General features: G+C 41.6%; 1 protein-coding gene across 1 annotated transcript in view; it reads left to right on the top strand.

The window, feature by feature from the left end:
* LOC122789817 (two pore calcium channel protein 1-like) overlaps positions 1-24,495 on the top strand; it is a 2,103,677-nt gene that overhangs the window by 915,924 nt on the left and 1,163,258 nt on the right. Inside the window, exon 4 of the mRNA XM_044057259.1 lies at positions 15,566-15,694. Within this exon, the coding sequence (XP_043913194.1) occupies positions 15,566-15,694 (129 nt within the window). The remainder of the gene's footprint in view (positions 1-15,565; positions 15,695-24,495) is intronic.

The raw sequence follows: 24,495 nt of genomic DNA, 5'->3' as shown, positions 1-24,495 counted from the left end.
GCCATGAAAAAGGACTTGGCTGAGGAATGTTCCACTGTCCACCCACCCAACAGGGAGTCCCGGGTGGGACAGACTTGGGAAGCAAATTTTTGCATCAGGGACCTTTGCTATACGGTCACTGAACTATTTGGCACATTTTATGAGGCTTCAGAGGGACCTGACCTCCAAACTCTGTGGGACACTTGCAGGACAGCTCTCTGATGAGGTCAGGGACAAAGTGGCCTTGCAGATCACAACCCTGGAATCTATCTCCAACTTGTCCATGAGGTTGCTATCACATGCGACTGAAGGGGCGGCTAGAGCAGCGGGTTCAGGCATTGTCATGAGACTTCATGTCTGGATGCGCATTTGTGACCTCGCGGACCCCTTCCAGTCTTGCTTTTTGAATGCTCCCATTGAAGCATCATCCTTTTTTAGCTCTAAAGTGAAGGACACGCTAGTCAAGTGCGAGCAAGATGGCAAGACCCTGTCTGCCGTAGGCCTACAATTTTCCAATTCTCAATTACCTTCTCCAGGAATCAGAGGAGCGGGAAAATGTGGCAAAAAAAATCTTGGGGTCCTTTCCGTGCCCCACGTGGTGATGATCCCCACAGGGGCAGAGAGGGTATCAGTTCCAGAAGACACCCCTACAGAGTCAGGGGGGGGGCGGTCCTCATAACTAAGGCTCCAGGGACTCCTTCTCTGGACAGCTTTACCAGTGCTCCTGAGGAGCAGCCTGATTGCTTACCTCTGGAAGCAGTCAGGGGTCATTTTTCTCTGCAGCAAGCTGCCTGGCAATCTATTACCACCGATAGTTGGTTGCAGAGTATAATCATCAGAGGTTACACCATTGCCCTTTCTTGTTAACTAAATCTTCCAAAAAAGCTTCCCGACATTCCACCCAGTCAAAGGGAAGAAGCAGCTTCAGAGATTATAAAGCTGTCTCATAAAAGAATCATCCAACCAGTCCCACCAGACCAATACTGATCCGGAGTCTACTCAAGATTGTTTTTGGTGCCAAAAAAGACAGGGGACTGGAGACCCATTTTGGATCTCAGTCGCTTAAACAAATCTGTCACCCAAACAAAATTCTGGATGGTCACGGTTAAGTCTATTCTTCCTTTTTTTAAGGGAAGGTGATTGGATGTGCTCGATAGTTCTCCAGGATGCATATTACCACATTAAAATGGACAAACACTCCAGGAGCTTGCTTCGCTTCTGGCTGGGGGGCAGTCATCAATTCCGTGCCCTGCCATTTGCTTTCTCTTCAGCCCCCCTGAGTGTTCACGAAGTGCATGACAGTGGTCACATCTCACTTGAGACTACAAGGATTCCAGGTGTTTCCATATTTGGACGACTGGCTCCTCACCGCCCCGACTGAGCATCTTCTGGTAACAGCACTGCATTATACACTCTCTCTGGCAAAAATTTTGTGAATAACAGTACATTGCGAGAAATCAAACCTTACTCCTACACAACAAATAGAATTCATTGGAACAGTGTTCAATACCCCTGTCTAGTGTCACTCCCAAATCACAGACTCCAGTGATTGAGACTCCAGCTCCTAGTGACACTCTGTCAAACAAAAGTTTCAGCAAGAGAAGTTCTTCAGGCCCTAGGATCCATGGCAGCTTCAATTCCAATAGTGCCCCTAGCGAAGCTACACTTCCGAATCCTACAATAGCTCCTTCTTTGTCAATGGTTCCCGAACTGTCGAACTATCACCCCCTCAGTTACCAGATTCAAATAACTAACTCCTGCAAGCAGGACCTCCTTTGGTGGATAAGGCCAGATGCAGAGCTTTAGAGTCGCCCATTTCAATTCCGTCAGCCCATGGCCATTGTGACCATGGATGTTTACCTGATCGGGTGGGGGGGCCATTTCCAGGGAAAGACCATCCAAGGCACATGATCCACCTGCATATCAACATTCTGGAACTGAGAGTGGTGCTGTTAGCGTTGCAGACTTTTCATTTGGTTCTCCCTTCTGGAACAATTGCAGTTCAGTCAGACAACATGTCATTGGTCTGGTATGTCAGCAAGCAAGGAGGAACTAAGTCCTACCCCCTGTGTCGAGAGGCCATGAGAATGTGGTAGTGGGCGATAGCTTCCAACCACTTTCTGATAGCAATGCATATCCCGGGGAGCTCCAATATAATTGCAGACAAACAGAGCAGATGCATCATCCTGCCTCCTGAGTGTTCCCTCAATTCGAGGTGGCGAGAAAAATCTTCAGCCACTGGGGCCAGCCTTGTTGCGATCTTTTCGCCTCCCCATCGAACAACAAGCACAGCAGCTATTTCACCCTGTTTCCCCCAGAGGGAGAGTCCCAGAGGGACGCTCTAATCCAAAACTGGCCCACAGGACTTCTTTACGCTTATCCTCCCATTTCCCTGATTCCACAATTTCTAAAGAAAGCTATTCGGTTGAGATGCAAGGAGATCCTCATAGCTCCATTCTGGCCTCAACAAGTTTGGTTCCCCTTTCTTCAGCTTCACCTAGTATACCAGCCATGGATTCTGGACCTTCTTCCAGATCTGATTGCTCACCCCCAAAGGTTGAGCCACCCGAATCTGTCCAATCTCAACCTAACAGCTTGGTTTCCTCCACTTCTGTTAGTTGCTAGGCAAGCTAATCTCACCTCACCTGTTCGAGACATCATTCTGGCCTCCAATAAACCATCCACCAGAAGACTATATCAGGATAAATGGAAAATGTTCCGCATCTGGTCTAAGGATAACATGCTAGACCCAGATTCGGCTCCAGTGACTTCGGTGCTGCAATACTTGGCTAAGTTATTTGACAATGGAGCCTCTGCCTGTACTTTACGAGTACACTTGGTGGCAATTTCTAATTTCCATAATGATATAGATGTCACCCCTCTCATCTCTTTACGTCTATGCAAAGCCTTTCTCAAGGGAACCTCTCATATCAGGCCTCATGTCAGACAGCCTGTGGAACCATGGAACCTCACTTTAGTCCTTCATTCAAAAACCCTTTGAACCCGCAGCGAAATGTAACCTAAAGTTCTTGTCTTGGAAATCTACGTTTCATCTATTCCCTCATAAAAGAACCTATGCCAAAAGTTAAAGCTCACTCCACTAGATCCATGGCAACATCTGTAGCTTTCTACTCCAGGGCTTCTGTGGATGACATTTGCACAGCAGCCACTTGGGCTAAGCCTCATACCTTTATCAATCATTACAAATTGGGCTTGGTCTCCAGAGGGAAAGCTGCCTTCGGCTCAGTGGTACTCAAAAATGTTCTTCCTTGTCTGCCCATGGACCTCAAGGTAGCTTGGGATTCTGTCCCATCAGTGATGACTGGAAAGAAGATTAACAACATCAGATAAAGAAGTTATGTCTTACCATAACATTCCATCTGTGTGGTTTATCTTCTTTCATTCATCACTTCCCACCCTTCTTACCCCTCCAAAGGCTCCTGGGGGGATGCTTTGGGTCCAGATGGTGTCCTAAGATATTTGCACAGAAGTGGCCTCTGCTTTACTTCTCTATTCCTGGCAAACTAGATCTGAGGTAACAGGGAGAAGGGCATTCTGGGTAGAAGCTTAGCTCAAGAGTTTTTGGCTGGCGCAAGCTTGATAAAAAGGCTGACTCTGTTCCAAGGCCTCGGAACAGAACCCATCAGTGATGAATGAAAGAAGATGATCAACACAGGTGGAACATTATGGTAAAACATAACTTCCTTTTTTGTGTAAGAAAATAAGAGAACACTGAATGTAATTAAAATATTTCCTTTAGTAAAGAAATGTTCATTGTGAGTTGAGAAGTCTACAACTTGGGGGCAGTTGTACTTTTGTTCTTATGTTTCCATGGAGACAAGCTGACTACAGAGGCAGGTAGAAAAAAACAGAAAACTTTTTAATGGCAAAAGGTTAATGTTTTCTGAAGCATACAAGCTGTTTTTCACATCTAGGTGGGAAATAAAGATAAGACAAGAGCAGACAGAAATTAGTGTAAGTAAGAGCACAGACCATAACAGGCATCACCTTGCTTTTAGGTTAAGTGATGAATGTGTATGCAGTTGTTAGTTTGGGACAGTTGTTTGTTTCAGGAGGGTTAAACATTATTTGAAGATGTACATAGTTTTGTGTGTTTGTTTTTAAGTTAATATGTTTTGGAAACATTATCAGGGTGTGTATGTTTTTGTTTGAGGGTTTTAATTAAAACAAAAGGTCTTGTAAAATGTGGCATAGGTTCAAATGGAGTTGACAAGAAACAACTTTACTGAACATCAACCTGCCAAACATTAGTTGGTACATGTAACACAAAAGCAGGAAATAGACATTTAAAAAAGTTATTTATATGTATGTATGTATATGTGTATGTATGTGTGTGTGTGTGTGTGTGTGTGTGTATATATATATATATATATATATATATATATATATGTGTGTGTGTGTGTATATATATATATATATATATATATATATATATATATATATATATGAAGGGAAGTAGGTTCTTATCATAATGGCTACACTGTCAATATTATTTTGTAATGTGAATGGCCTCTCAGGTACAGATAGAAAGAGTATTGAATTATATTAAGAAATACAGAGTATAAATAGACACATTTGGAAAGAAGTGAGAATGTGAATTTAATATAGAGAGGATTTCAGGAGGGATATTCCACAGAGTATCAGGGACAGAGGAAAAGAAAAGAAAAGTACTTGTACTAATTCCAAGAGGAGCTCCAGTAGTGATTGAAGAGGAGAAAAAAGATGATAATGGTAGATTTGAGCTTCTAGCAAGGCAGAAGGATTACGCTACCATGCATTTATATTCTACCTGAAACGGCTGTTATGGAGCTTAAGGAAATTTGGGAGGAAATAATCAGCTTTCAGCAGGGAATATTACTATAGGTGAAACTGGAATTTGACTTGTAACAGTGAAGATGTATCTGGGGGATCTAGAATGCAAAATATAACAAAAGAGGGTAGATTTCTGCAGAAATTTATGAAAATATTTGGTGTGGAAGTTGTGAATTCAGTAGTAGGAACTCAGAAAATGTACATATAATTCCCCAAGACAGTTACTGAACTTGACAGAAATGATATTTCATAGGAGCATGTGCATGTAATTGAAAGCTTTGGCACACATCCAATAACTGTTTCAGGTCATGGACCCAATAACAACTAAGATAAGAATGCAGGATAATGAAGTAAAAATGAGACACTGATGCTTCCCCACCTGTTAAAAAAGGATTTTAAGGAATAGGTAGTGGGAATTATTCAGGAGTTATTAGAGAATATAGAAATTTCTTCAGAAGATATAACTAGGGAGTGAGATAAAATGAAAGTGGATTTAAAAATAGGGTAGAAATTAGAAAAGATATGTGGTTAAGAACTCAAATTATTTCAAGGGGCTGACAAAAGTTCAAGTATTACAGAATAAGCGGACTCGCAGAACAAGAAGAGGCGCAACTGCAGAGTGTTAAAGGAGAAATAAGGGAGTATCTAGGTAATATGAATTATAGCAACTCCAGAGCACAATAACTTAGGCAACAGAAAGTAGGAAGAGTTGTTGCCAAACCTAGGGAGTCTATAAAGAGAAAAATAACCAGAGATCCTGTAAATGTATTAGAGATATTTTGGAAATTTTATGAATTTTTATGTAAAGCAGAGGTGGGTATGGAAATCAAGAAAGCGCACAAATGGAAATATTTAAGACTCAAATATTCTAAGGTTAGAGGTAGATGAATCTCAACAATTGAAAGTTAAGATATGAGGAGATGAGATAAATACGGTGACATATAATCAATCTGCAACACAGTCTTCAGGAATACATGGTATTCCTATGGAAGTTTGGAAGCTAGAAGAAAGTGATAAAGATCCGGAATATTTTGTTTAACGGTATTTTAAAAGAAGGTAACCACCGGGCATCCTGGAAGAAAGCTGTGGTGGCTGTAATACCTAAACTTGATAATGACCCATCTGACCCAGCTTCATATAGCTCCATTTCAATTTTAAACCATGATTATAAAGTATTTTTGTCTCTAATATCTAAAAGAATGGCAAAGGTTTTGCCAAAATTGATATGTATGGGTCAGTGTGGTTTTGTAGAGGGGAGGCAAACATTTGAGAACATTAATAGAACAATGATGATCCAGAGGGAAGCAGAGTATACGAAAATATTGTTGTTGTTGGTCGGTCTTGGTGCAGAGAAAGCATTTGCCAGAGTAAGCTGGGACTTTGAGTAGGCAGTGAAGCATTTGCATTCACTAATAGAATAATAAGGTTAATTAGGAGGATATATGAGGGATTGGAGGCAAAAATTAAAATGGGAGTATTCCTTTCTGACAAGTTGTGTCTGAAGAAAGGAACCAGGCAGGGGTGTCTTCTATCCCCTTTGTTGTTTGCTAATATTTAGAGTCACAGGCAAAGAAAATAAGGGAATCAGGAATTCATTATCAAGAAAAGCTGGCTTTATTTTTGTACCTGATAAAACCAGAAAAGAATATCTCACTGTTGTAAAACATCTTGAGACACTTTCAAGTCTTTTTGAGATATAAAGTTAATGAAGATAAAACAAATGCTATAGTTACATATTATGTACACTCACAAGAACAGGCCCAGCAATAAGCAGACATGATAAAATTAAGTATTTAAGATTCTGGTTTAAAAAGGAGTCTGTTGTGGCAGCTAAGGATATGTGGGAAGAAACTAAACAACAGATGATGTAAAAACTGAGGAACTGGAAGCTCCTGTTTATGGATATAGTTATCATGATGCAAGCAGTGAAAACAAAATAGTCCCTTTATTTTTATGTACAGGTCAGGCATATGTTTATCAACCAGAGGAGAAGTTGTGGACAGTAATAAAGAGTTTGAAGGAGTTTATTTGGGAGGGGAAGAGGGCAATGGTGAAGTGCAATAACTTGATCCTTCCAACAGAACAAGGTGGTTCAGGATAACCTTATTTGAAGGGATATTTTAGAGCTACACAGTTAAGGCTCATATCCATAACACAATCAGGAAGTTGTAATTCAAAATGGAAAGGGATGAATATGAAACAGAGAAGTAAGGAGACTGTTGGATTTTGGATGTAGATCCTTAAGAAGAATAATAGCATACAGAATATTATATTCATAAAATAACTGAAAGTGTTCTAAGAACTAAGCAAGCTATGACAAGAATGGAGGAAGGTGATTTTGCTAATAGGGATGACTGCAATTTCGGGGTACAGAGAATAAGCAAGAAGGGGTTGAAATTTATAGGAGAAAACTGACAACTGAACCGGTGTATTAAGAGTAAATAATTAGAGAGGGAAAGGGAATAGAATGGGAAGAGGCCAGGAAGACATTTGGAATGCAGGCTACAGACTGCCTTCTGTATCAGGGTTTGATATCAGAGTATAAGCAAAGAGAAAGGGATAGGGGAACCCTAAGTGAAAGACCAGGCACTAGTAGAGGTTTTAGTTGAATCTAGAACAGAAGCTGTTGTTAAAAAAGGGATAATTAGTAGGGCATATAAAATTTTGCATGACAACTATAGAATCTATCAGAGAAGGTTAGAGAAGTTTGGGAAGAGAGCTTGGGTAAGCAATGCACAAGGAAACCATGGGGAGGATATATGTGTGGCTCTCAAGCATGCAACAAAGTCTAGAAGATTTATGATTTTTGCTTGTAAATGTTTTCATAGGAATGTTTATATTCTCAGGCAGACTCCAAAGAATTTTTCCTCGGGTATATGGCAAATGTTGAAGGTGTGATGGGGAAGAAAGGGGTAACTGGGAATGTATATTTTGGGACTGGCTTGCGTTGGTCAACTTCAGTAAATTCCCTACAGAGCACCCTGTCAGAAATATTGGGTGTGCAAATATGCATAACTAAGGAAATTTTTTTTTTGAGCTGGGATACATCATCTGAATTGCCTAGATGTAGTAAGGCCTTGTTTTTTAATTCTGGTGGCTGCCAACAAATGTACTATAAAATGGAAACCAAAGTCTAAACCAACTATATTTGAAGTATTAGATATTGTAAAGGAGGAAAAAAATGGAAATGGGCTGTATAGAAAGGGGTTGCTAATTACACAGAAAAAAAATTGGAAACTGTGGAAACAATCCATGCAGAATAATGTTTTGGAGGAGTGAGATTTAAGGAAAGGCAGGAATTGAGCAATTTATGTAATGCTAGACTGATGATAGTACTACAAAAAGGTATATGATGTATAATGTTTGTTATTAGAAACATGTTAATATGGTTTGATGTTCATCGTGTTACACTGCTGCAGTCATTACACTTGAGTTATCCTGCCGTCAGGCAATCCCGCAGTTGGCTAGAGTTCCAAAGTCTTGGTCCAGTGTCGGTTGCTGTCGCTTCTTCCCTGACGTCAGTGCGCCAGGGGTATATAAGATGCATCCGACGCCATTTTCTTCAGTCTATCTTGCCGCGCGGTGCCCGAAGCAGAAGCAGTTCGCAAGTGCCGGTCGGCCGACTCCTGAGATTTTCGAAGTCGAATTTCAGATACGAAGTCTTCAATAAAGCTAAGTACCCCGTTGGGGAAACTTTTTTCTTGCCTCAGACCGATGTCAGAAAAAGTTAATAATTGTATTTCTTGTGGGAAGCAAATACCTCTTAAGGACTTCCACTCTTACTGTATTCCATGCCTAGGCCCTGATCATGGCATCACTAGTTGTCGGTTTTGTGCTAGATTTAACAAACGCACTATAAATAGATGTTTTGATTTTGCTTTGCACTACTTTGGCCGAAGGTTCAATTATACTATGCCGTCGGATCAACCGACGACCGCAATTCCGAAAAAAAGCAAAGACAAGGATAAAGATAGGCATCTGAGGTCCAAAACCGACAAAGAAACCTCTTCTAGGCCAGTCGCCGGTTCGTTGGTTCTCAGTGAGGCGCTTTCGCAGCCCCTGACACCCGCTACCTCAGAGCCACAGGCCACCTCTGACTCCCACGTGGAGACAACTAGGCCTCTGGAAACTCAAGGTATTGGGCCTATGGAAACTAATCCCTCAGATGGGTCCGGTGCCGCTGAGCAGGCATCGGCTTCTGAGGGTGTTTTCAGACCTTCACAACTTACCATTAAAGCAACAGCCAAGACAAAAGTACCATTAAAGACAAAGAAGCAAGTACAGCATTCTCCTGGACCGTCCTCTATGCCTAAGAAACATGCTTAAAATGGCCGAAAACCTCATTACTCTAATCAGGGGTTCCCATCCACCTCCTGAGAAAAGGCCTAGGCCGGATACAGACTGATTTCTCTGATCAGGTTTCCATTTCCTCTGATTCCTCTTCAGACCAGGGATACTCTCTACCCCCCTATGAGGACTCTGATGCTGAAGAATCTATCCCTTCAGCCTCTCCTCCTGAGGATTATTCTTTTGGGGAAACTTTACATACCATGAGGGAGCATTTCCACTGGGGAAAGTCAGGATTATTCAGAATCCAAGAAAAGGCTCAGGGATTTCCTTTTATTGCCTCAACACAGGCCCCTGGCTATTCCTCCTGTGCTAGATATTGTGGATGATGTGTTCTCTGAATCCAGCTTATCTCCTGATTCTTTGCCCCCTGTACCAGCAAAGCCAGATAGGTATTATAGAGTCCCTGACTCTCACAAGTTTCTTTATAAAAAAACCTTCTGCTGATCCAGAAACTATTTCCCAGGGTCCAAAAGGGGTTAAGGCTTCCATTGCAAAAAATCCAGTACCCTCTGACAGAGATTCCAGAGCTTTGGATAGATGGGGGAAGAAAGTTTACACTTCTGCAACTTTAGCAGTAAGGGCTTTAAATTGCCAGTTTCACATGCTTAAGTACCAACAATATTTAATGGCTCAGTTAAAACAGAAAATCCTTGCGAGCTCAGAAGCTCCTGACTATAAAGAAATGCAGGATTTATTACATGCAGTAGAACAGTTGGGAAAACATACTCTGCAATGTGGTTTTGATTCTTTAGAGACCTCTTGTAGAGCCGCAGTTACAGGTTCTGTGATTCGAAGACATGCTAAGGCAAAATTATTGGATGCTCCCTTACAGCATGATACCTTGTGAGGTGTTAAAGAAAATGGAGAATAAAGCTAAATCTATGCAAACAGTCAAGGATTTCTTACAGGTACAGCCACCTCGATTTAGCAGAAATTGGCCAACAAAGAATTGGTCCTTTCCAGTGTCAGACAGGCCACAGAGAGGCAGATACAAACGCCCAAGGGGCAGATCTCAACCCCAAGGCTCTAACAGACAACAACAGTGGGGCACCTCAACCCCAAAAGGAGGTGAGGACAAGTCTCAACCTTACAGGAAACAGTCCCAATGACTTCCCCCTTTGTACGCCAAGCACTTCCCTTTTGGCAGCCCCCTTAGGGGGAAAACTAGCACTTTTTTCTCAAAACTGGCAAACAATCACCCAAGACAAATGGGTTCTGAATATTGTGTCTCAAGGTTACAGGTTCCACTTTTATACTTTACCAAGGCTAAAAGGAATGCCACACCTGCCACAAAATCAATGGGCAGAGGCACAAAAACTAATTTCTGCCCTCATGGACATGAGAGCTATTCAAAAAGTACCACAACAGGAACAAGGACAAGGATTTTACTCAAGACTCTTCCTGGTCCCCAGAAAGGACAAGGCCTGGAGGCCCTTACTAGACCTTTCAATTCTAAATACTTAACTGGATATTCCGAAATTCAAAATGTTGACATTACAGCAGCTTCTACCCATGCTGGGCAAAAAGGCTTGGCTTGTTACTCAGGACCTCAAAGAGGCAAACCTGCATGTCCCTATCAGACAAAATTGCAGAAGATTCCTCAGATTAAAAGCTGGTACAATGCACTACCAATTCTCTGCACTGCCCTTTGGCTTATCTACTGCGCCCAGGTCTTTACAAAGTGCCTGGCACCAGTAATTGCATTTTGCAGACAAAAAGGAATTCAAATATATCCATACCTGGACGACTGCCTCATTCAAGCAGAGACAAAAGACATTCTTCTACAGCATCTGGCGTTTGTAAAAAGGTTGCTAATTTCTCTAGGGTACACAGTAAATGAAAAGAAGTCAAAACTAGTGCCCTCACAACAGATTATATTCCTGGGTGCCAGCTTAAATACAACAGCCCAGATGGCTTATCTCACGCCAGACAAACAAGTTCAACTAACTCAATATTTTCAATTAATGGCAAAAAAGTCCCATCTCCCTGCAAGAAAAATTCTACAGGCCCTGGGATTCATGGCATCCTGCATACTACTAATACCATATGCCAGACTGCATATGAGGAAATTACCTGAAATGGTACCTAAAAAGTGTTTGGACTCAACACTCACAGTTTAGAAGCAGTAATACCAATAATTCCCTGCCTACAACAGAAGTTTCGATGGTGGGCACAGGCATGTCACCTAAACAAGGGTCAGCCTTTTACCCTACCCCACAGCCAGGCAGACTCTAACAACAGATGCTTTGGATTACACCTGGGGAGCACACATGGCAGGAAAATGCATTCAGGGCAAGTGGACCACAGACCAAATGCCTCTTCACATCAATCAAAAAGAGATGTTGGCTGTTCAAAATGCCGTAACAGCTTTCAAGGACCTTCTGCATCCAGGACAATTGTTATTAAAGACAGACAACACCACAGTAATGTGGTACATAAACAAGCAAGGGGGCACTCATTCTTATCCCCTCTGCAGGCAAGCCATGACCTGGTGGAACACAGCTCTAACGTATCAAGTTCATCTGCAAGCACAATTCCTTCCAGGAAAGAAAAATACTCTGGCAGACGATGTAAGCAGAAATATCATGGACTCTCACAAATGGAAATTGAATCCACAAATCTTCAGCATGGTAACGCAAAAATGGGGATGCCCAAACATAGATCTTTTTGCCTCCCCACTGAATTGCCAACTACAAAAATTCTGCACAAGGACTTATCACACACAAGCATGGAAAGTGGATGCTCTCTCATTCAGCTGGAAAAGCCTAAAAGTTTATGCCTTCCCACCACTGCCTCTCCTTTCAAAGGTACTCCTGAAAGCCAGACAAGAAAAACCACAGATGATCCTGATTGCTCCAGACTGGCCACGCCAGCACTGGTACCCAATCTTAAAGAACTTAGCTCAAGGACCACCATGGATTTTGCCTCATATTCCACACCTTCTGACTCAACAAAACAATCAGATCCTGCACGGTCAGCTCAAAACCCTAAACCTGGCTGCATGGCAGATTCATTAGTCAAACAGGCAACACCTCTCTCTAAAGCTGTTATGGATGTCATTTTGGAGGCCAGGAGGCCTAGCACCAGGAAAGCTTACTCAGAAAAATGGAAGAGATTCTGTGCCTGGAACCAGGCTCAAAGCCTTGTCCCTCTTGTCCCAAACATTCCTCAGATTTTACAATACTTAACTGAGATGCTGGACAAAGGCCTATCCTTCTCATCAATTAAGATCCACGCCTCTGCCATTTCAGCACATTACAACACAGATCCTCCTTTATTCTCTCATCCCTTGCTAAAGCAGTACCTCAGAGGGGCTAAAAACATAAGACCGCCCCGGAGAGCACCAACACTAACTTGGGACCTCAATTTAGTTTTGGAAAAACTGTCCCTGCCACCTTTTGAGCTAGCCAATACAGCCAATCTAAAATGTTTATTATGGAAAACAGTTCTGCTCCTGGCAGTACCTTCAGCACGAAGAGTCTCAGAGCTACAGACATTAATGGCAGTGGAACCTTTTATAATTTTTCATCAGGACAGGGTTTCTTTAAGGACAAACCGTACCTTTATGCCAAAGGTGGTATCTAGTGTGGCTCTCAACCAAACCATCCATTTGCCAACTTTTTATCCAAACCCCCAGAATAAAGGGGAGAAACTTCTGCACTCTTTGGACATACAGAGGCAGCTACGCTTCTACTTGGACAAAACAAAAGCTTTCAGGAAAACTGAGCAACTGTTTGTAGCATATGCTGCAGGATCACAGGGCAAGGCCATCTCAAAGCAGACTATATCCAAATGGATAGGACACTGTACTCGTTACTGCTACACACAACATGGAAAATCAGTCCCTAATAACATTAGGCCACATTCCACCAGGGCAACAGCCACTTCAACAGCCTTTCTCAGAGGAGTACCTACCAAGGAAATTTTGGAGGCTGCAACCTGGAGTTCAGTGCACACCTTTACCAAGCATTACCACTTGCCTCTTTACTCTAAATCCAGAGCAGTATTTGCCACTGCAGTTCTGCAGGGCCTCATAGCCAATCCTAACTCTTTATAGACCAGCCACCCAACCTTAGCTTTGGGATTCTACCCAAGTGTAATGACTGCAGCAGTGTAACACGATGAACAAAGTACAGTTTTGTACCTACCATAAATGTAGATGTTCGAGTGTTCACACTGCTGCAGTCCATGTTACCCTCCCACCATCCCCTCTGATCTAGCTGGACTTATCTATGCCTTTCCATCCTATACAACCTTTGTGGTGTATTTGCTTGTAACTGAATGTATTGTTTTTATTTTATATGTATATTTTTTATTAGCAGTATGTGTTGCTACCTACTTGGGGGCACCTGACATCTGGGGCAAGAAAAACTGAAGAAAATGGCGTTGGATGCATCTTATATACCCCTGGCGCACTGACGTCAGGGAAGAAGCGACAACAACCGATGCCAGACCAAGACTTTGGAACTCTGGCTGACTGCGGGGACCACCTGATGGCAGGATAACCCAAGTATAATGACTGCAGCAGTGTGAACACTCGAACATCTACATTTATGGTAGGTACAAAACTGTACTTTTTCTTTTATATAAATGCATGTTTGTCTATGTCTTGTGTTAATTCTGTAAAGGTGTAAAAGAATAAGCATTTAAATTTCAGATTGCAGCATATTCAAAAGATATGGTTAGAGTACAGTTATACCTGCCTCTTTTGTTCAACTAACAAATTTAACAGCTGTCACAATGTGAGCATATTGCAGCACTGTAAGAACTGAAACACACTATGCATATTTTGCATTCTTTTTGGCAATGCCCATCTCGTTCCCCCTCAGCAGCTGTATACACTTGTTCATTCCATGAAGGAGGGACCACTATGGTCTATTTTTTTTCCTGCAGCAAGAGTTAAATGAGCCTGGAGTGGGAGCTGTCATCCTTGCACCGTTGACTGGGTTTTTGTTTTAAGTCCTAATGTCTCCTATGCATACTGAATTGTTCGGTATGTTTTGCTTCCATTTGGCCCTCTGTGATGTACTTACATTCTTCTGCACATTGTAATATCTGACACTTACCATCTGCAGACACAACCCCTGTGTGATGCCTGATCTTTACAGAGATTGTAGCAAGGCGTTTCTGCATAGCCAGATGTGTCCATATTTACTTCCCTAAAGAATGACAAGTAGGATAAGCCTTATCATCTTCCCATACTGCTAACTGAAATCATGTTACTTGGGTATTAAATAGGGTTTTACTCTTCTGCACCAGTGGAGCTGGGTCTAAAACAGTTATTTATTTCTGTATTAAAGTGAGATTTTCTGATGTCATAAAATTAAATGTTGATATTAAAATAAGACATAGTTATGCCACAGGAGCACAATGTAAGGATATTTTATGTCTTTGTATCAATTCCAAATATTTTCATTAGAATTTATTTTTCTAGACCTGGAACAAGGTTAACTCTAACTGGTCAGATTACAACTTTCTGAGAAATCATCAGTTTTAAAGAGATTAAGATGTCAAGTCTCGTCCACCTCTTTTGAGAAACATGAGTGCATCCTGTTTTAGCTTATGTGTTTCCATGTAACATCATGGTGCAAAGGCATAAGAAAGGTATTTTTTGTGCAAAGAAAAGTATTTAATTTGCTTTAACTTTAGCAGTGCAAAAAGGAACTGCATCTTGTACTGCTTCATAATTATCCCCTTCTGTTTTCCATTATCCGTTCATGACTCTAACTTTATACTTTGTTTAGTAATAGTATGAAGTAGTGACCCCACTAATACAGTGCAGTAGATGAGGCTCACAGCTCAGTTTACCCAGGGTAACTGCAGCTGGCTGAAAGAAAATTATTATACCTTCAGGTGACATTTTCTATTGGTGATGAAAGTTTGTCCTTGCTGTCTACATGCTTGAAGGTGAATTCACTTTGAAGAAGAATTGATGTAGCATTCTGGTGTGTGTTTCATGCATATTATCTGAACTTCATAAGTATTGTGTGAAGACTAAATAAAGCATCCAAAAAACCCACTTCGAAAGAACATAATGAGAAATTGAGACATCTTTGAAATCCCTAAGTGGCAGACCATAGAACACACTTCCTTTAAGTTTGGGGAAATTAATTTCACTTAAAATGTCTTTTTTATTATTAGCTTGACATAACATTTACAGTCCAAAACCTCACTATCCTTTTAACTTCACATTCAGCTATGCTACCACATGTTGATGTTGAAAAATGAGATTAGAGTTATGAATATAGTTGAAGAAGTAACTGATTCATGCTTCCTGTCGGTGATATGTCGTTTTGCTGTAAAACCTTTCCTTGTATTTGTATTTTTTGGCAGCTAGAGAAGAAGTTAAGTTATTGGAATAATGCGTCTAGCTAACCAGCTGTTCAACTTGTTTGTTTTTCAGGCTACTTCAATAGTGGAGGCTGCTTGTTTGCTGGCATTCACAGGAAGACTTGTGCACTTTGCAAAAGTAACTCCGAAAGACAGATTTTGGAAAGATAGGAAGAATATATGTGTCGTGGTTGCAATATTAGTGAGTAAAAGTTTTTAGTTGCTCTAAAACAGTACAAAGGGAGCCTTCTTTATTATGTTATGCATTGCATTTCTTTCAGAAGTACATTGCAAGTTCATGTCTGTGTATTCTCTATTTGTAGATGAATCCAGAGCATAGACCAGGTGTGCTTGCTTTCTCATTTTAACAGTCAGAGCCTGCTATATGAGTGCTGCGGTTTCTAACTAGCAAAAGATTCACTTTGTATATTAAATTGTTCTCATCCTGCCTTGTCTCTGTGGTGATGAGTAAAAGCTTTGTACTTTGACATGCGTATGTAGCTGCAGCTGATGAATGGTAATTGTAGACTGAATGCCCTGCTTATGTTGTGCATCACATATAATTGAACACCCTTTTTGGTGAAAAAAATCTTTGTATTTGAAGGCTGTCTATTACCTGCTTGTCCAATATTTTATCAGAGTATTGGCAGGTGTTGTTAATTGTGTTCAACAGTACAGCATATTTATGTATTGCTTTCTATTAACCCTAAATTATTGCACTTTACAGAAGATGTACAGTCCATTCCTCAAACGGAGTAGTGAGAATGGTTTGAACATTTCTATTTTTCACATCCCTTGATGTTTGCACATTATTCCTTATGTGTTGCCTCATTTAGATGTAGTAGCCCAGTTTACTGCTGGTTGCTTATTTTGTGTGTGTTTATATAAATCTTCAATGGGTACTGCTTGCAGCTTATTACTCATTCTTGAGAGATTGTCCATTTATCTTTCTGAGAATGTAAATGTATTTGCAGACATACAATATTTTCTGTTGTTGAACTGCATATAAAATATTGATTGTACAGTAACTGACATCCAATGCGTTGAGAGAGAAAAAAAAATATTCATAGAGCTCAGTCATTCGCCAGGGTTTGTTTCAAAAGACAAACCTGTTTGAACACAGACACACATTTCCATATGTGCGCACACACACACACACACACACACACACACACACACACACACACACACACACTCTGCATGCTTTTGGCTAATTGGTACAAGTGCTTGCCACGGTGGTGCAGCAGTAACGTTGTTGCCTCACAGCAAGAGGTTCTCCCGTTCGATTCTTGGCTGGAGTGCGGGGAGTGCCTTTTGTGTGGAGTCTGCATGTCCTCCCCGCGGTTGGGTGGGCATTCGAAAGACGTGTAAATGGGTGTGCCTTTGTTGAAGGTTGGACATCGAGCTGGCACCTCGGCGTTCGTGAAAATCTGCTGCCAATCATTAGCGGACCGGAGGTCCACTGTGGCGACCCCTAACTGGGAAAACCGAAGGACAAACAAACCTCTGCTGACAGACAGACAGACACACACACTGTGCATGCATTTGACCAATCAGTTCAGTCTACAAAAGCCACACAATACCAGCATGCTACTACAAGTATGTACTGTATCAACACTAGCAACCCAGATTTTAAAACAATAATGCTGTGTGCTTACACATGCTCGTAACAAATGTATATCCAGCTGATGGGTACAGAGATGCCTGTCAGATCCAATCTAACCCTGCTAGTGATCCATTTCTTTAGCTTTCTTACATTTTTCCCTCCCATAATCCCCGTCTTCAGATCTTCATTGCCATCTTTAGCATTTAGACAGATCAGTGTCTTCAGCCAAGTGCTTCATTTATATATGTGTATGTGTGTGTGTGTGTGTGTGTGTGTGTGTGTGTATATATATATATATATATATATATATATATATATATATATATATATATATATATTTTTTTTTTTTCTACGTCTTACATGCTTTTGGGAAACTTTTTCCATCAGGATCTTTACTGAACCTTATTGAGCCTTTATTTGCCTATAGTTACCTAGGTTTTCCTTCTGTTTTTGAGTAATTACTTCTTCTTTGTGACATTTAGTCTGGAAGCCCAACACTCTCTTCCCTTCGCTTCCATATTTATATACACAAACTTCTCTTCACTGCAGATTATTTTGTTGTAGCTATCTGTGTTGGCTTCTTACAGTTTCATAGTTAGCTTTTGGGTTGTCAGCTTCCACCTTGGTATTTATGGAGAAAAACAAGAGCTTCATGAAATGTGCCTACAAAATGATGCCCTAGAATGCCTCCAGTTTTATTGTGGTGTGCCTGGGGCTGGAGCAGCTTCCAGCAGTGTTTGCAAGGTGTTTATGTCTCATTCCTTGTCAAATAGAAGGTGCAAGCTTATTGTAAAAGCTCTCCTTCCTCCAGATTCTTTAGCACACAAGCCTAAGACGAAGAAAGAAAAGCAGAAGGATATAAGACCAGAGATTCAGATTCATTAAAAAGGGAATCCAGTGATGCTGATCATACCGTGACCCTGAAAGCCCTAAGAATGGAGCTGGCTCAGTCGTCTTCTGCATCCATTATAGTGTGGAAGTCTTCTCCATCAGCCTCACTGCATTCAGAGTTTATAGTTATCAGGGATAAGTCACCTTATCCAACTGTCAGCAGTCACTCATCAGAGAGAAAGAGAGTTGTCCCACTATATCTCTAGACAACCTTCCACTATTTCCTTCAGTTTGTTAGGTCTTCCAGAATCATCACTAACTTTATTTGGGACCATATGATAAGGGCCTTTCTGAAAGCACAAATTGAGATGAGTGTCATTCTGTCCTCTTGGTTTCAAGGTTGGATTGGGATGGCCCTTTATCACCCTTAAATGCTCCTTCTCCATCATGTATTGGCACTTGTGGTTTTGAAGACAAGGCATCATCTGGAGTCTGTGCATCTGCCACAGACCAGTACTCTTATCTTGATGCAAGTTTTCATGCATCTGATTTATTTGATGCAGAAACCTTTGTTGACTGAATCTTGGGACCTACTCATGATGTTGAGTCTTCAGCACTCTCTTTAGGTGCCAGCTTGCTTAGTGCTGTTTTTAGTTTTGATGGCATCTGCCTTTTATGACACAACACCAATCTCCATCTTTATGCTCTCTGGATCTTTGCTATTGGGGTTTCTCTCCGTAATGTTGATATTGTCAAGTTCACTAGGGATAGATGCAGCTCTGGGCTGGGGCTCTCTGCTGCTGATGGATCTGGGGACAGCATTTTAAGTGATTGGGTGGGTAACTGCCACTCTACTGAGGGTATCTGCACAGCCTCCAGAGATGTTGGCTTCAGTCCCAGATACCCTGTAATCATTGTCTCAGCCGACTTAACAGATTTCCCAAAGTCAGAACAGAATGGATAGCTTCAAGCAACCCGTACACATTCATTTTGCGTCCTCTGGGAGCTTGGACCCTCCCCTTCTATATGCCTAGAAAGAGGACAAGCAAGAACAGGCACATAAAGCCACCTGTGGTGGTGTTGACATCTGACATAGGCTCAGATGATCAAGAGCCACCACCCCCCATCACCTCCAGAAGATGCCACCTTTGGTGAAATTCTTGAATTGAGGAGATAGAGAGGATCCTGAACAACCAACCCTCTAATCTCAGGGAAAGGAGGTGTTTTTTGAGACCTCCAATTTTTCTGCACCCTCTTCCGCCTGGATATTTCCTCCTGCTGACTATCAGATAGATTTTGCTATGCGAGGAGAACATGGTAGGAGCCAGATACTGCAGAACCCATTCTAAGAAAAGACAAAATCCTTCCTCTCCTTAAGGAGAGGCAGCATTCATCCAAGAGACCTCTCATAGACTCAATAATCATAACAGCAGCCACCAAATGATTGCTGTCAGATGATGCAGTTAGTGTACATCCACCTAAAAGGAGTCCAGGGTAATGGACATTATGTGGAAGAGTGCATACACCTCAGGCATTTTTTCCTTAAGGGAGGTGAGCTTTGCTATTCATATGAACTGCGTCCAAATTTCCAGGTTTAAAAGAACAAGCTTAAGGCCCTTTTACAAAAGGCATCCACTCCAGAGTCAAGGAAACAGAGACCGTAGTGGGAACTATGCTAAACATTGCCAGTCTTTTCATATGGCTGTTACATAATGCAGCTGATGGAGTAGCCAGGTTGGTGGACACAGGCAATACCATGAGTTGCCATGCCTGGTTCTTCCTTTGTAAGTTTGTGAACAATTGTAAGGCGTCCTACAATATGATGTTTTCACTTATTTGCATGTACTATGAAAGTCAAGTTGAGTTATGAGCAGGAAGGTTAGATATTTTCTGCCCCAGACATTAAATTTAATACCCCTCAAAACTTCTGTTAAAGGAATCCAAAGGTGTACAAATTCTTATGGTTCTGAAAACCAGAATCAGCCCTATGTTCTACCTCAGATGGTGTAGCTGTGGCAGAGGTGGTACCTTTAACAGTTACCAGCCCATAGGTCGTGGAGTTCTGCAAAATCAGGATTTCTGTGGGCCTTTTTGGGGCAAAAAATTCCAACATCACCGAAGGCTTGCTGTGGCTGACCACCTATGTAGATAGTTGAGGGCTGTTTTTTTCTTCACTCACCCGAGTGGTTGGCCAGTCACATAGTATGGTGAGAAAGAGAGAATATCCAGAAGCTACACCATACCTTTTAACCATCCCCTGCCTTATCAGTCCCTGGCACTGTTAAACATTTTACCCCATCAACTAAAAGTAGCCAGAAGAGATATTATTTTCTCTATCAGAAAAAAAAGACATCCATGAGGTCCCAAGAAACCAAAGAAGGTCCAGAATTTATTCAGGATTCTTTTTAGTTCCAAAGTAAAACAAAGAATTCAGGCCAACCCTAGAGCTCCACAGCCTAAACCTAATGCATCAAAAAGACACATTTCATAATGGTCATAGTGCAAGTTATTTTGCTTGCCTGAAAGGAAATGATTGGATATGCTCAATAGATTTCCAAGATGCCTACCTCTGTAACAAGTTAGCCAAGACATCCAGGAGATTTCTAAGTTTTCAACTAGGAATCAATGATTTTCAGTACAGAGACCTGCCCTGCAGCCTCATCACAGCCCCCTGGGTACTTACTGAGGGCATGGCAGTAGCTGCAGCTCACCTGAAATTCAGAGAGAGAGAGAGAAATCTATTTGTATCTATATTGGGATGATTGACTTCCTGCTGCTATGACCTGAATGTCTGTCATCAAAAAACAGACTACTGGCTACAGCTCCGCCTAACCATAATATTGAATTATGAAAAGCCAGACAGTCAACCAATAGAATCCGTACCGTTTATCGTCTGCCATCTGGACACAACAAACCGCACCATCAGTCTTCACCTCAAACAGAACTCAGATGGCAAGCCAGTGTCTTCTAAATCATTCCTCTCATTCAGATTTTTTTGGTACTCTAAGTCCTAGGGTTAATAGCCTCTATGATATTCATGGTAACCCTCACATGTTTCTACACACATATACTGTAATGGTTGCTGAGATTCCAATGGTCTGAGAGTTTAGAGCATTCCTCAATCCACATAATTGCCTCCTAACTGTACAGGACTCTCTTAAAATGGTGGCTGACAATTTCAGCACTTTCCATGAAGAGAACAGTTATTATCTCTCCAGTTCTGACAACAGTTAGTAAAGATGCCTCCTCTCTGGGGTGGAGGGCATTTTGAAGGGGAGAATGGTCCAAGGGGACTTTGAATCTAACAGACACCAGTCTTTACATCAGTATTCTGGAGATGAGGGCAGTCCTTCTTGCACTGTGGGTATTTCGGTGCCTTCTTACTCCTGGAGTGATTTCTTTTAAACAAGTAATATGTCAGTAATGTAGTCTTTACACAAACGCTCATCACTTTCTGATTGCAGTGCACATTCTAGGGAGAGACATCTACCTAGTGGACTCCACTTAAGTGGGTCCATCCTGATGCTTCATGAGTTGACTCTCAATCCAGTAGTAGCCCGACAATTTTTCAGCTACTGGTGTCAGCCTTGCTGTGATTTTTGTTTCTTCCCAGCCAAACACCAAGTGCAGCAGCTACTTCTTCCTCATCTCTCCAGAGGGACAATTCCTGAGAGAGATACTCTTGTCAAACAGTGGCCTACCTGACTTGTCTATAGCTTTCAACCTTCTTCCTCTAATTTCCAGATTCTTAAAGAAAGCAGCAGCATGCAGTGCCACTGTGATCCTCATTGCTACATGTTAGCCAAGGCAAGTTTGGTTTCACTTGCTCAGAACTCACTTAACAAAGCACTCATGACTTTTAGATCTCCATCTGGATCTTTTCTGTCATCCACTGGGACAGCCTCACCCCGAATTACTGAACATGAGATTAACCACATGGATGCTCCAATTCCCTTAATTGCCAAAGATCCTTTTTTTATATAAGCATATTTATTAAATTACAACTGAAACACTGACACTGGTGGTGGATCTGCTCAGATGAGGGTCTTCTACAAGGCTGTCCCTTCATTCTTCCTCAACCCAAGGCCATAGTGACCACATACTCTTCCCAGATTAGGTGTGTGTGTGTGTGGGGGGTACTTCCTGGGAAAATTAGTCCAAGGCACATGGTCCCCCGAAGAGGCCAACGTGAATATCAGTGTCCTGGAAATGAGAGCAGAGCTCTTAGGGTTGCAGGCTTTCCAAGGCTGTCTCCCTTTCGGGACAGTTGTGATTCAGACACAATATATCTGTGGTTTGGTACATCAACAAACAAGGATTAACCAAATCTTACCCTTTGTGTTGAGAAGCTGTCCGAGTTTGGCAATGGGAGATCTCATCAAACCATTTTCTGATAGCAATGCACGTTCCAGGAAAATCCAATGTGATAGCAGACAAGCTGAGCAGGTCCATTTTACTACCTCATGAGTGATCTCTCAACAAGAATGTGGCGGGAATAATTTTTCACCATTGGGACTATCCATGCTGCTACCTCTTTGCAGCTCTCCTAAACAAGTGCAGCAGGTTCTTTGCTCTGATACCCCACTGGGGGAATCACCAAGAGATGCTGTACTACACAGATGCCCCTGGTCACTGTATGCGTATTCCCCAGTCCTCTTAATCTCCAGATTTCTACAAAAAGCATTCTGGTTGAAGAGCAAAGTCATCCTCATTGCCCCTTACTGGTCTCGATAAATTTGATTTGCATTTCTTTAGCATCATCTACGCTACCTTCCTTGGACGCTGGATCCAGTTCTGGACCAGACATGATTCACTTGGGTATCTCGAACCTAAAATTGACCACATAGTTTCTCCAGTTCCATTGATAGCCAGACAGCATATGCTGTCTTCCCCTGTCCCATCATATATACTTTTGTCTTCCTACAAAGCTTTCACAAGAAAACTTTACAAAAGTAAATGGAAAAGATTTGTTTTTTGGGTGCAGCAGAAACATATTGACCCTTTTTCGGTACTAGTACATAGTGTCCTTGAATTTTTTGCAACTATTAAAGTACAACCAGCAGCCATCTTTAATTTTCATATAGGGTTTGAAAACTCCTCCTTGGATTCATCAAAACTTTGTAAGGCTTTTTTGAAAGGTATCCTTAATTTGAGACCTTCTTATAAGGATCCAACTCCTCCATGAGGCTTAAATTAAGTATTACACGCCTTAATTCATTCTCCTGTCAAACTAGCAGCCACATGCGAAGTAAAGTTTTTGACCTGGAAAACTATACTTTTGGTAGCTGTCACCTCTGCCAGAAGATTGTCAGAACTTCAAGCATTCTCCTCTAAACCTTCTTACTTAATATTTCATAGGGATAGGGTAGCTTTACGAACCAATCCTTCCTTCCTTCCTAAGGTTGTGTCAGAATCCAACATCAACCAATCCATTAATCTGCCAGTTTTCTTTCCAAATTTACGAACAAATGTGAATACATGTTACACTTACTAGAAGCTTACATAGAACAAAGAACTTCAGAAAAACAGATCAATTATTTGTTTCCACTGCGGATCCCGAATTAAGCAAGCCAGTTACAAAAGTAACTTTAGCCAGATGGCTGATTGATTGTATATCCTTTGTATAACAAATTGGGCCTTTCCTTACCAAAACCTTTGAAAGCACATTCAACCAGGTCCATGGCAACATCATCAGTATTTTTATCCAGAGCTTCCACTGACCATATCTGTGCGGCTGCAACATATCCTCAGTACCTTTATTACTCATTACAAATTGGATCTGGTCTCGTGGTGTAGAGCAGCCTTCGGCTTAACTGAAGAATATTCTTCCTTAGAGTCCTCCTGAGATTTCAGGTAGCTGGGAACTCTGTCCCAATTGTTGAGGAATGAATAAAAAGAGACTATTTCTGAGGGACCCAAGGACATTAAGGCTTCTACTGCTAAAAGTCCTACCCCTTCTGATAGGGACTCCAGGGCACTGAATTGATGGGGTAAGAAGGTTTACACTTCTGCAACCTTGGCCATTAGGGCTTTAAACTGCCAGTTTCATATGTTAAAGTATCAACAGCATGTTATTGGGTTGCTTAAACATAAAATTATGTTGATTCCTGACTGTGCTGAAAATAAAGAATTGCAGGATTTAATGCATTCTGCTGAACAGGTTGGTAAACATACTTTGCAATGTGGATTTGATTCATTAGAGGCCTCTTGCAGGGCTGCTGTTACTGGGTCTGTGCTCAGAAGGCATGCTTGGCTTAAGGAGCAATCTTTGCCTGATCATGTTAAAGCTAAACTGTTGGATGCGTCCTTAAATCAAGACTGCCTGTTTGGCAACAAAGCTGAGGAAGTTCTTAAAAAGACGGAAGATAAAGCTAAATCTCTGCAAACTGTTAAAGATTTCTTGCAAGTTCAGCCTCCTAGATTTAGTAGGCATTGGCCCTCTAAGAATTGGTCCTTTTCAGCCCCTTCCAGGTCTTCTCAAGCCAAACCAGACACGGCAGAAACCCCAGGTTTCAGTCCCAGGGGACACACAAGACTAAGCAGTGGGGGATTTCCGCACCCAAATC

The sequence above is a fragment of the Protopterus annectens genome, chromosome 1.part2 (genome assembly GCF_019279795.1).
Source record: "Protopterus annectens isolate FY-2018-M chromosome 1.part2, PAN1.0, whole genome shotgun sequence".
In the NCBI taxonomy this organism is placed as follows: Eukaryota; Metazoa; Chordata; order Ceratodontiformes; family Protopteridae; genus Protopterus; species Protopterus annectens.
The sequence above is the reverse complement of the archived record's forward strand: the minus strand, read 5'-3'. Positions and strand labels throughout refer to the sequence as shown.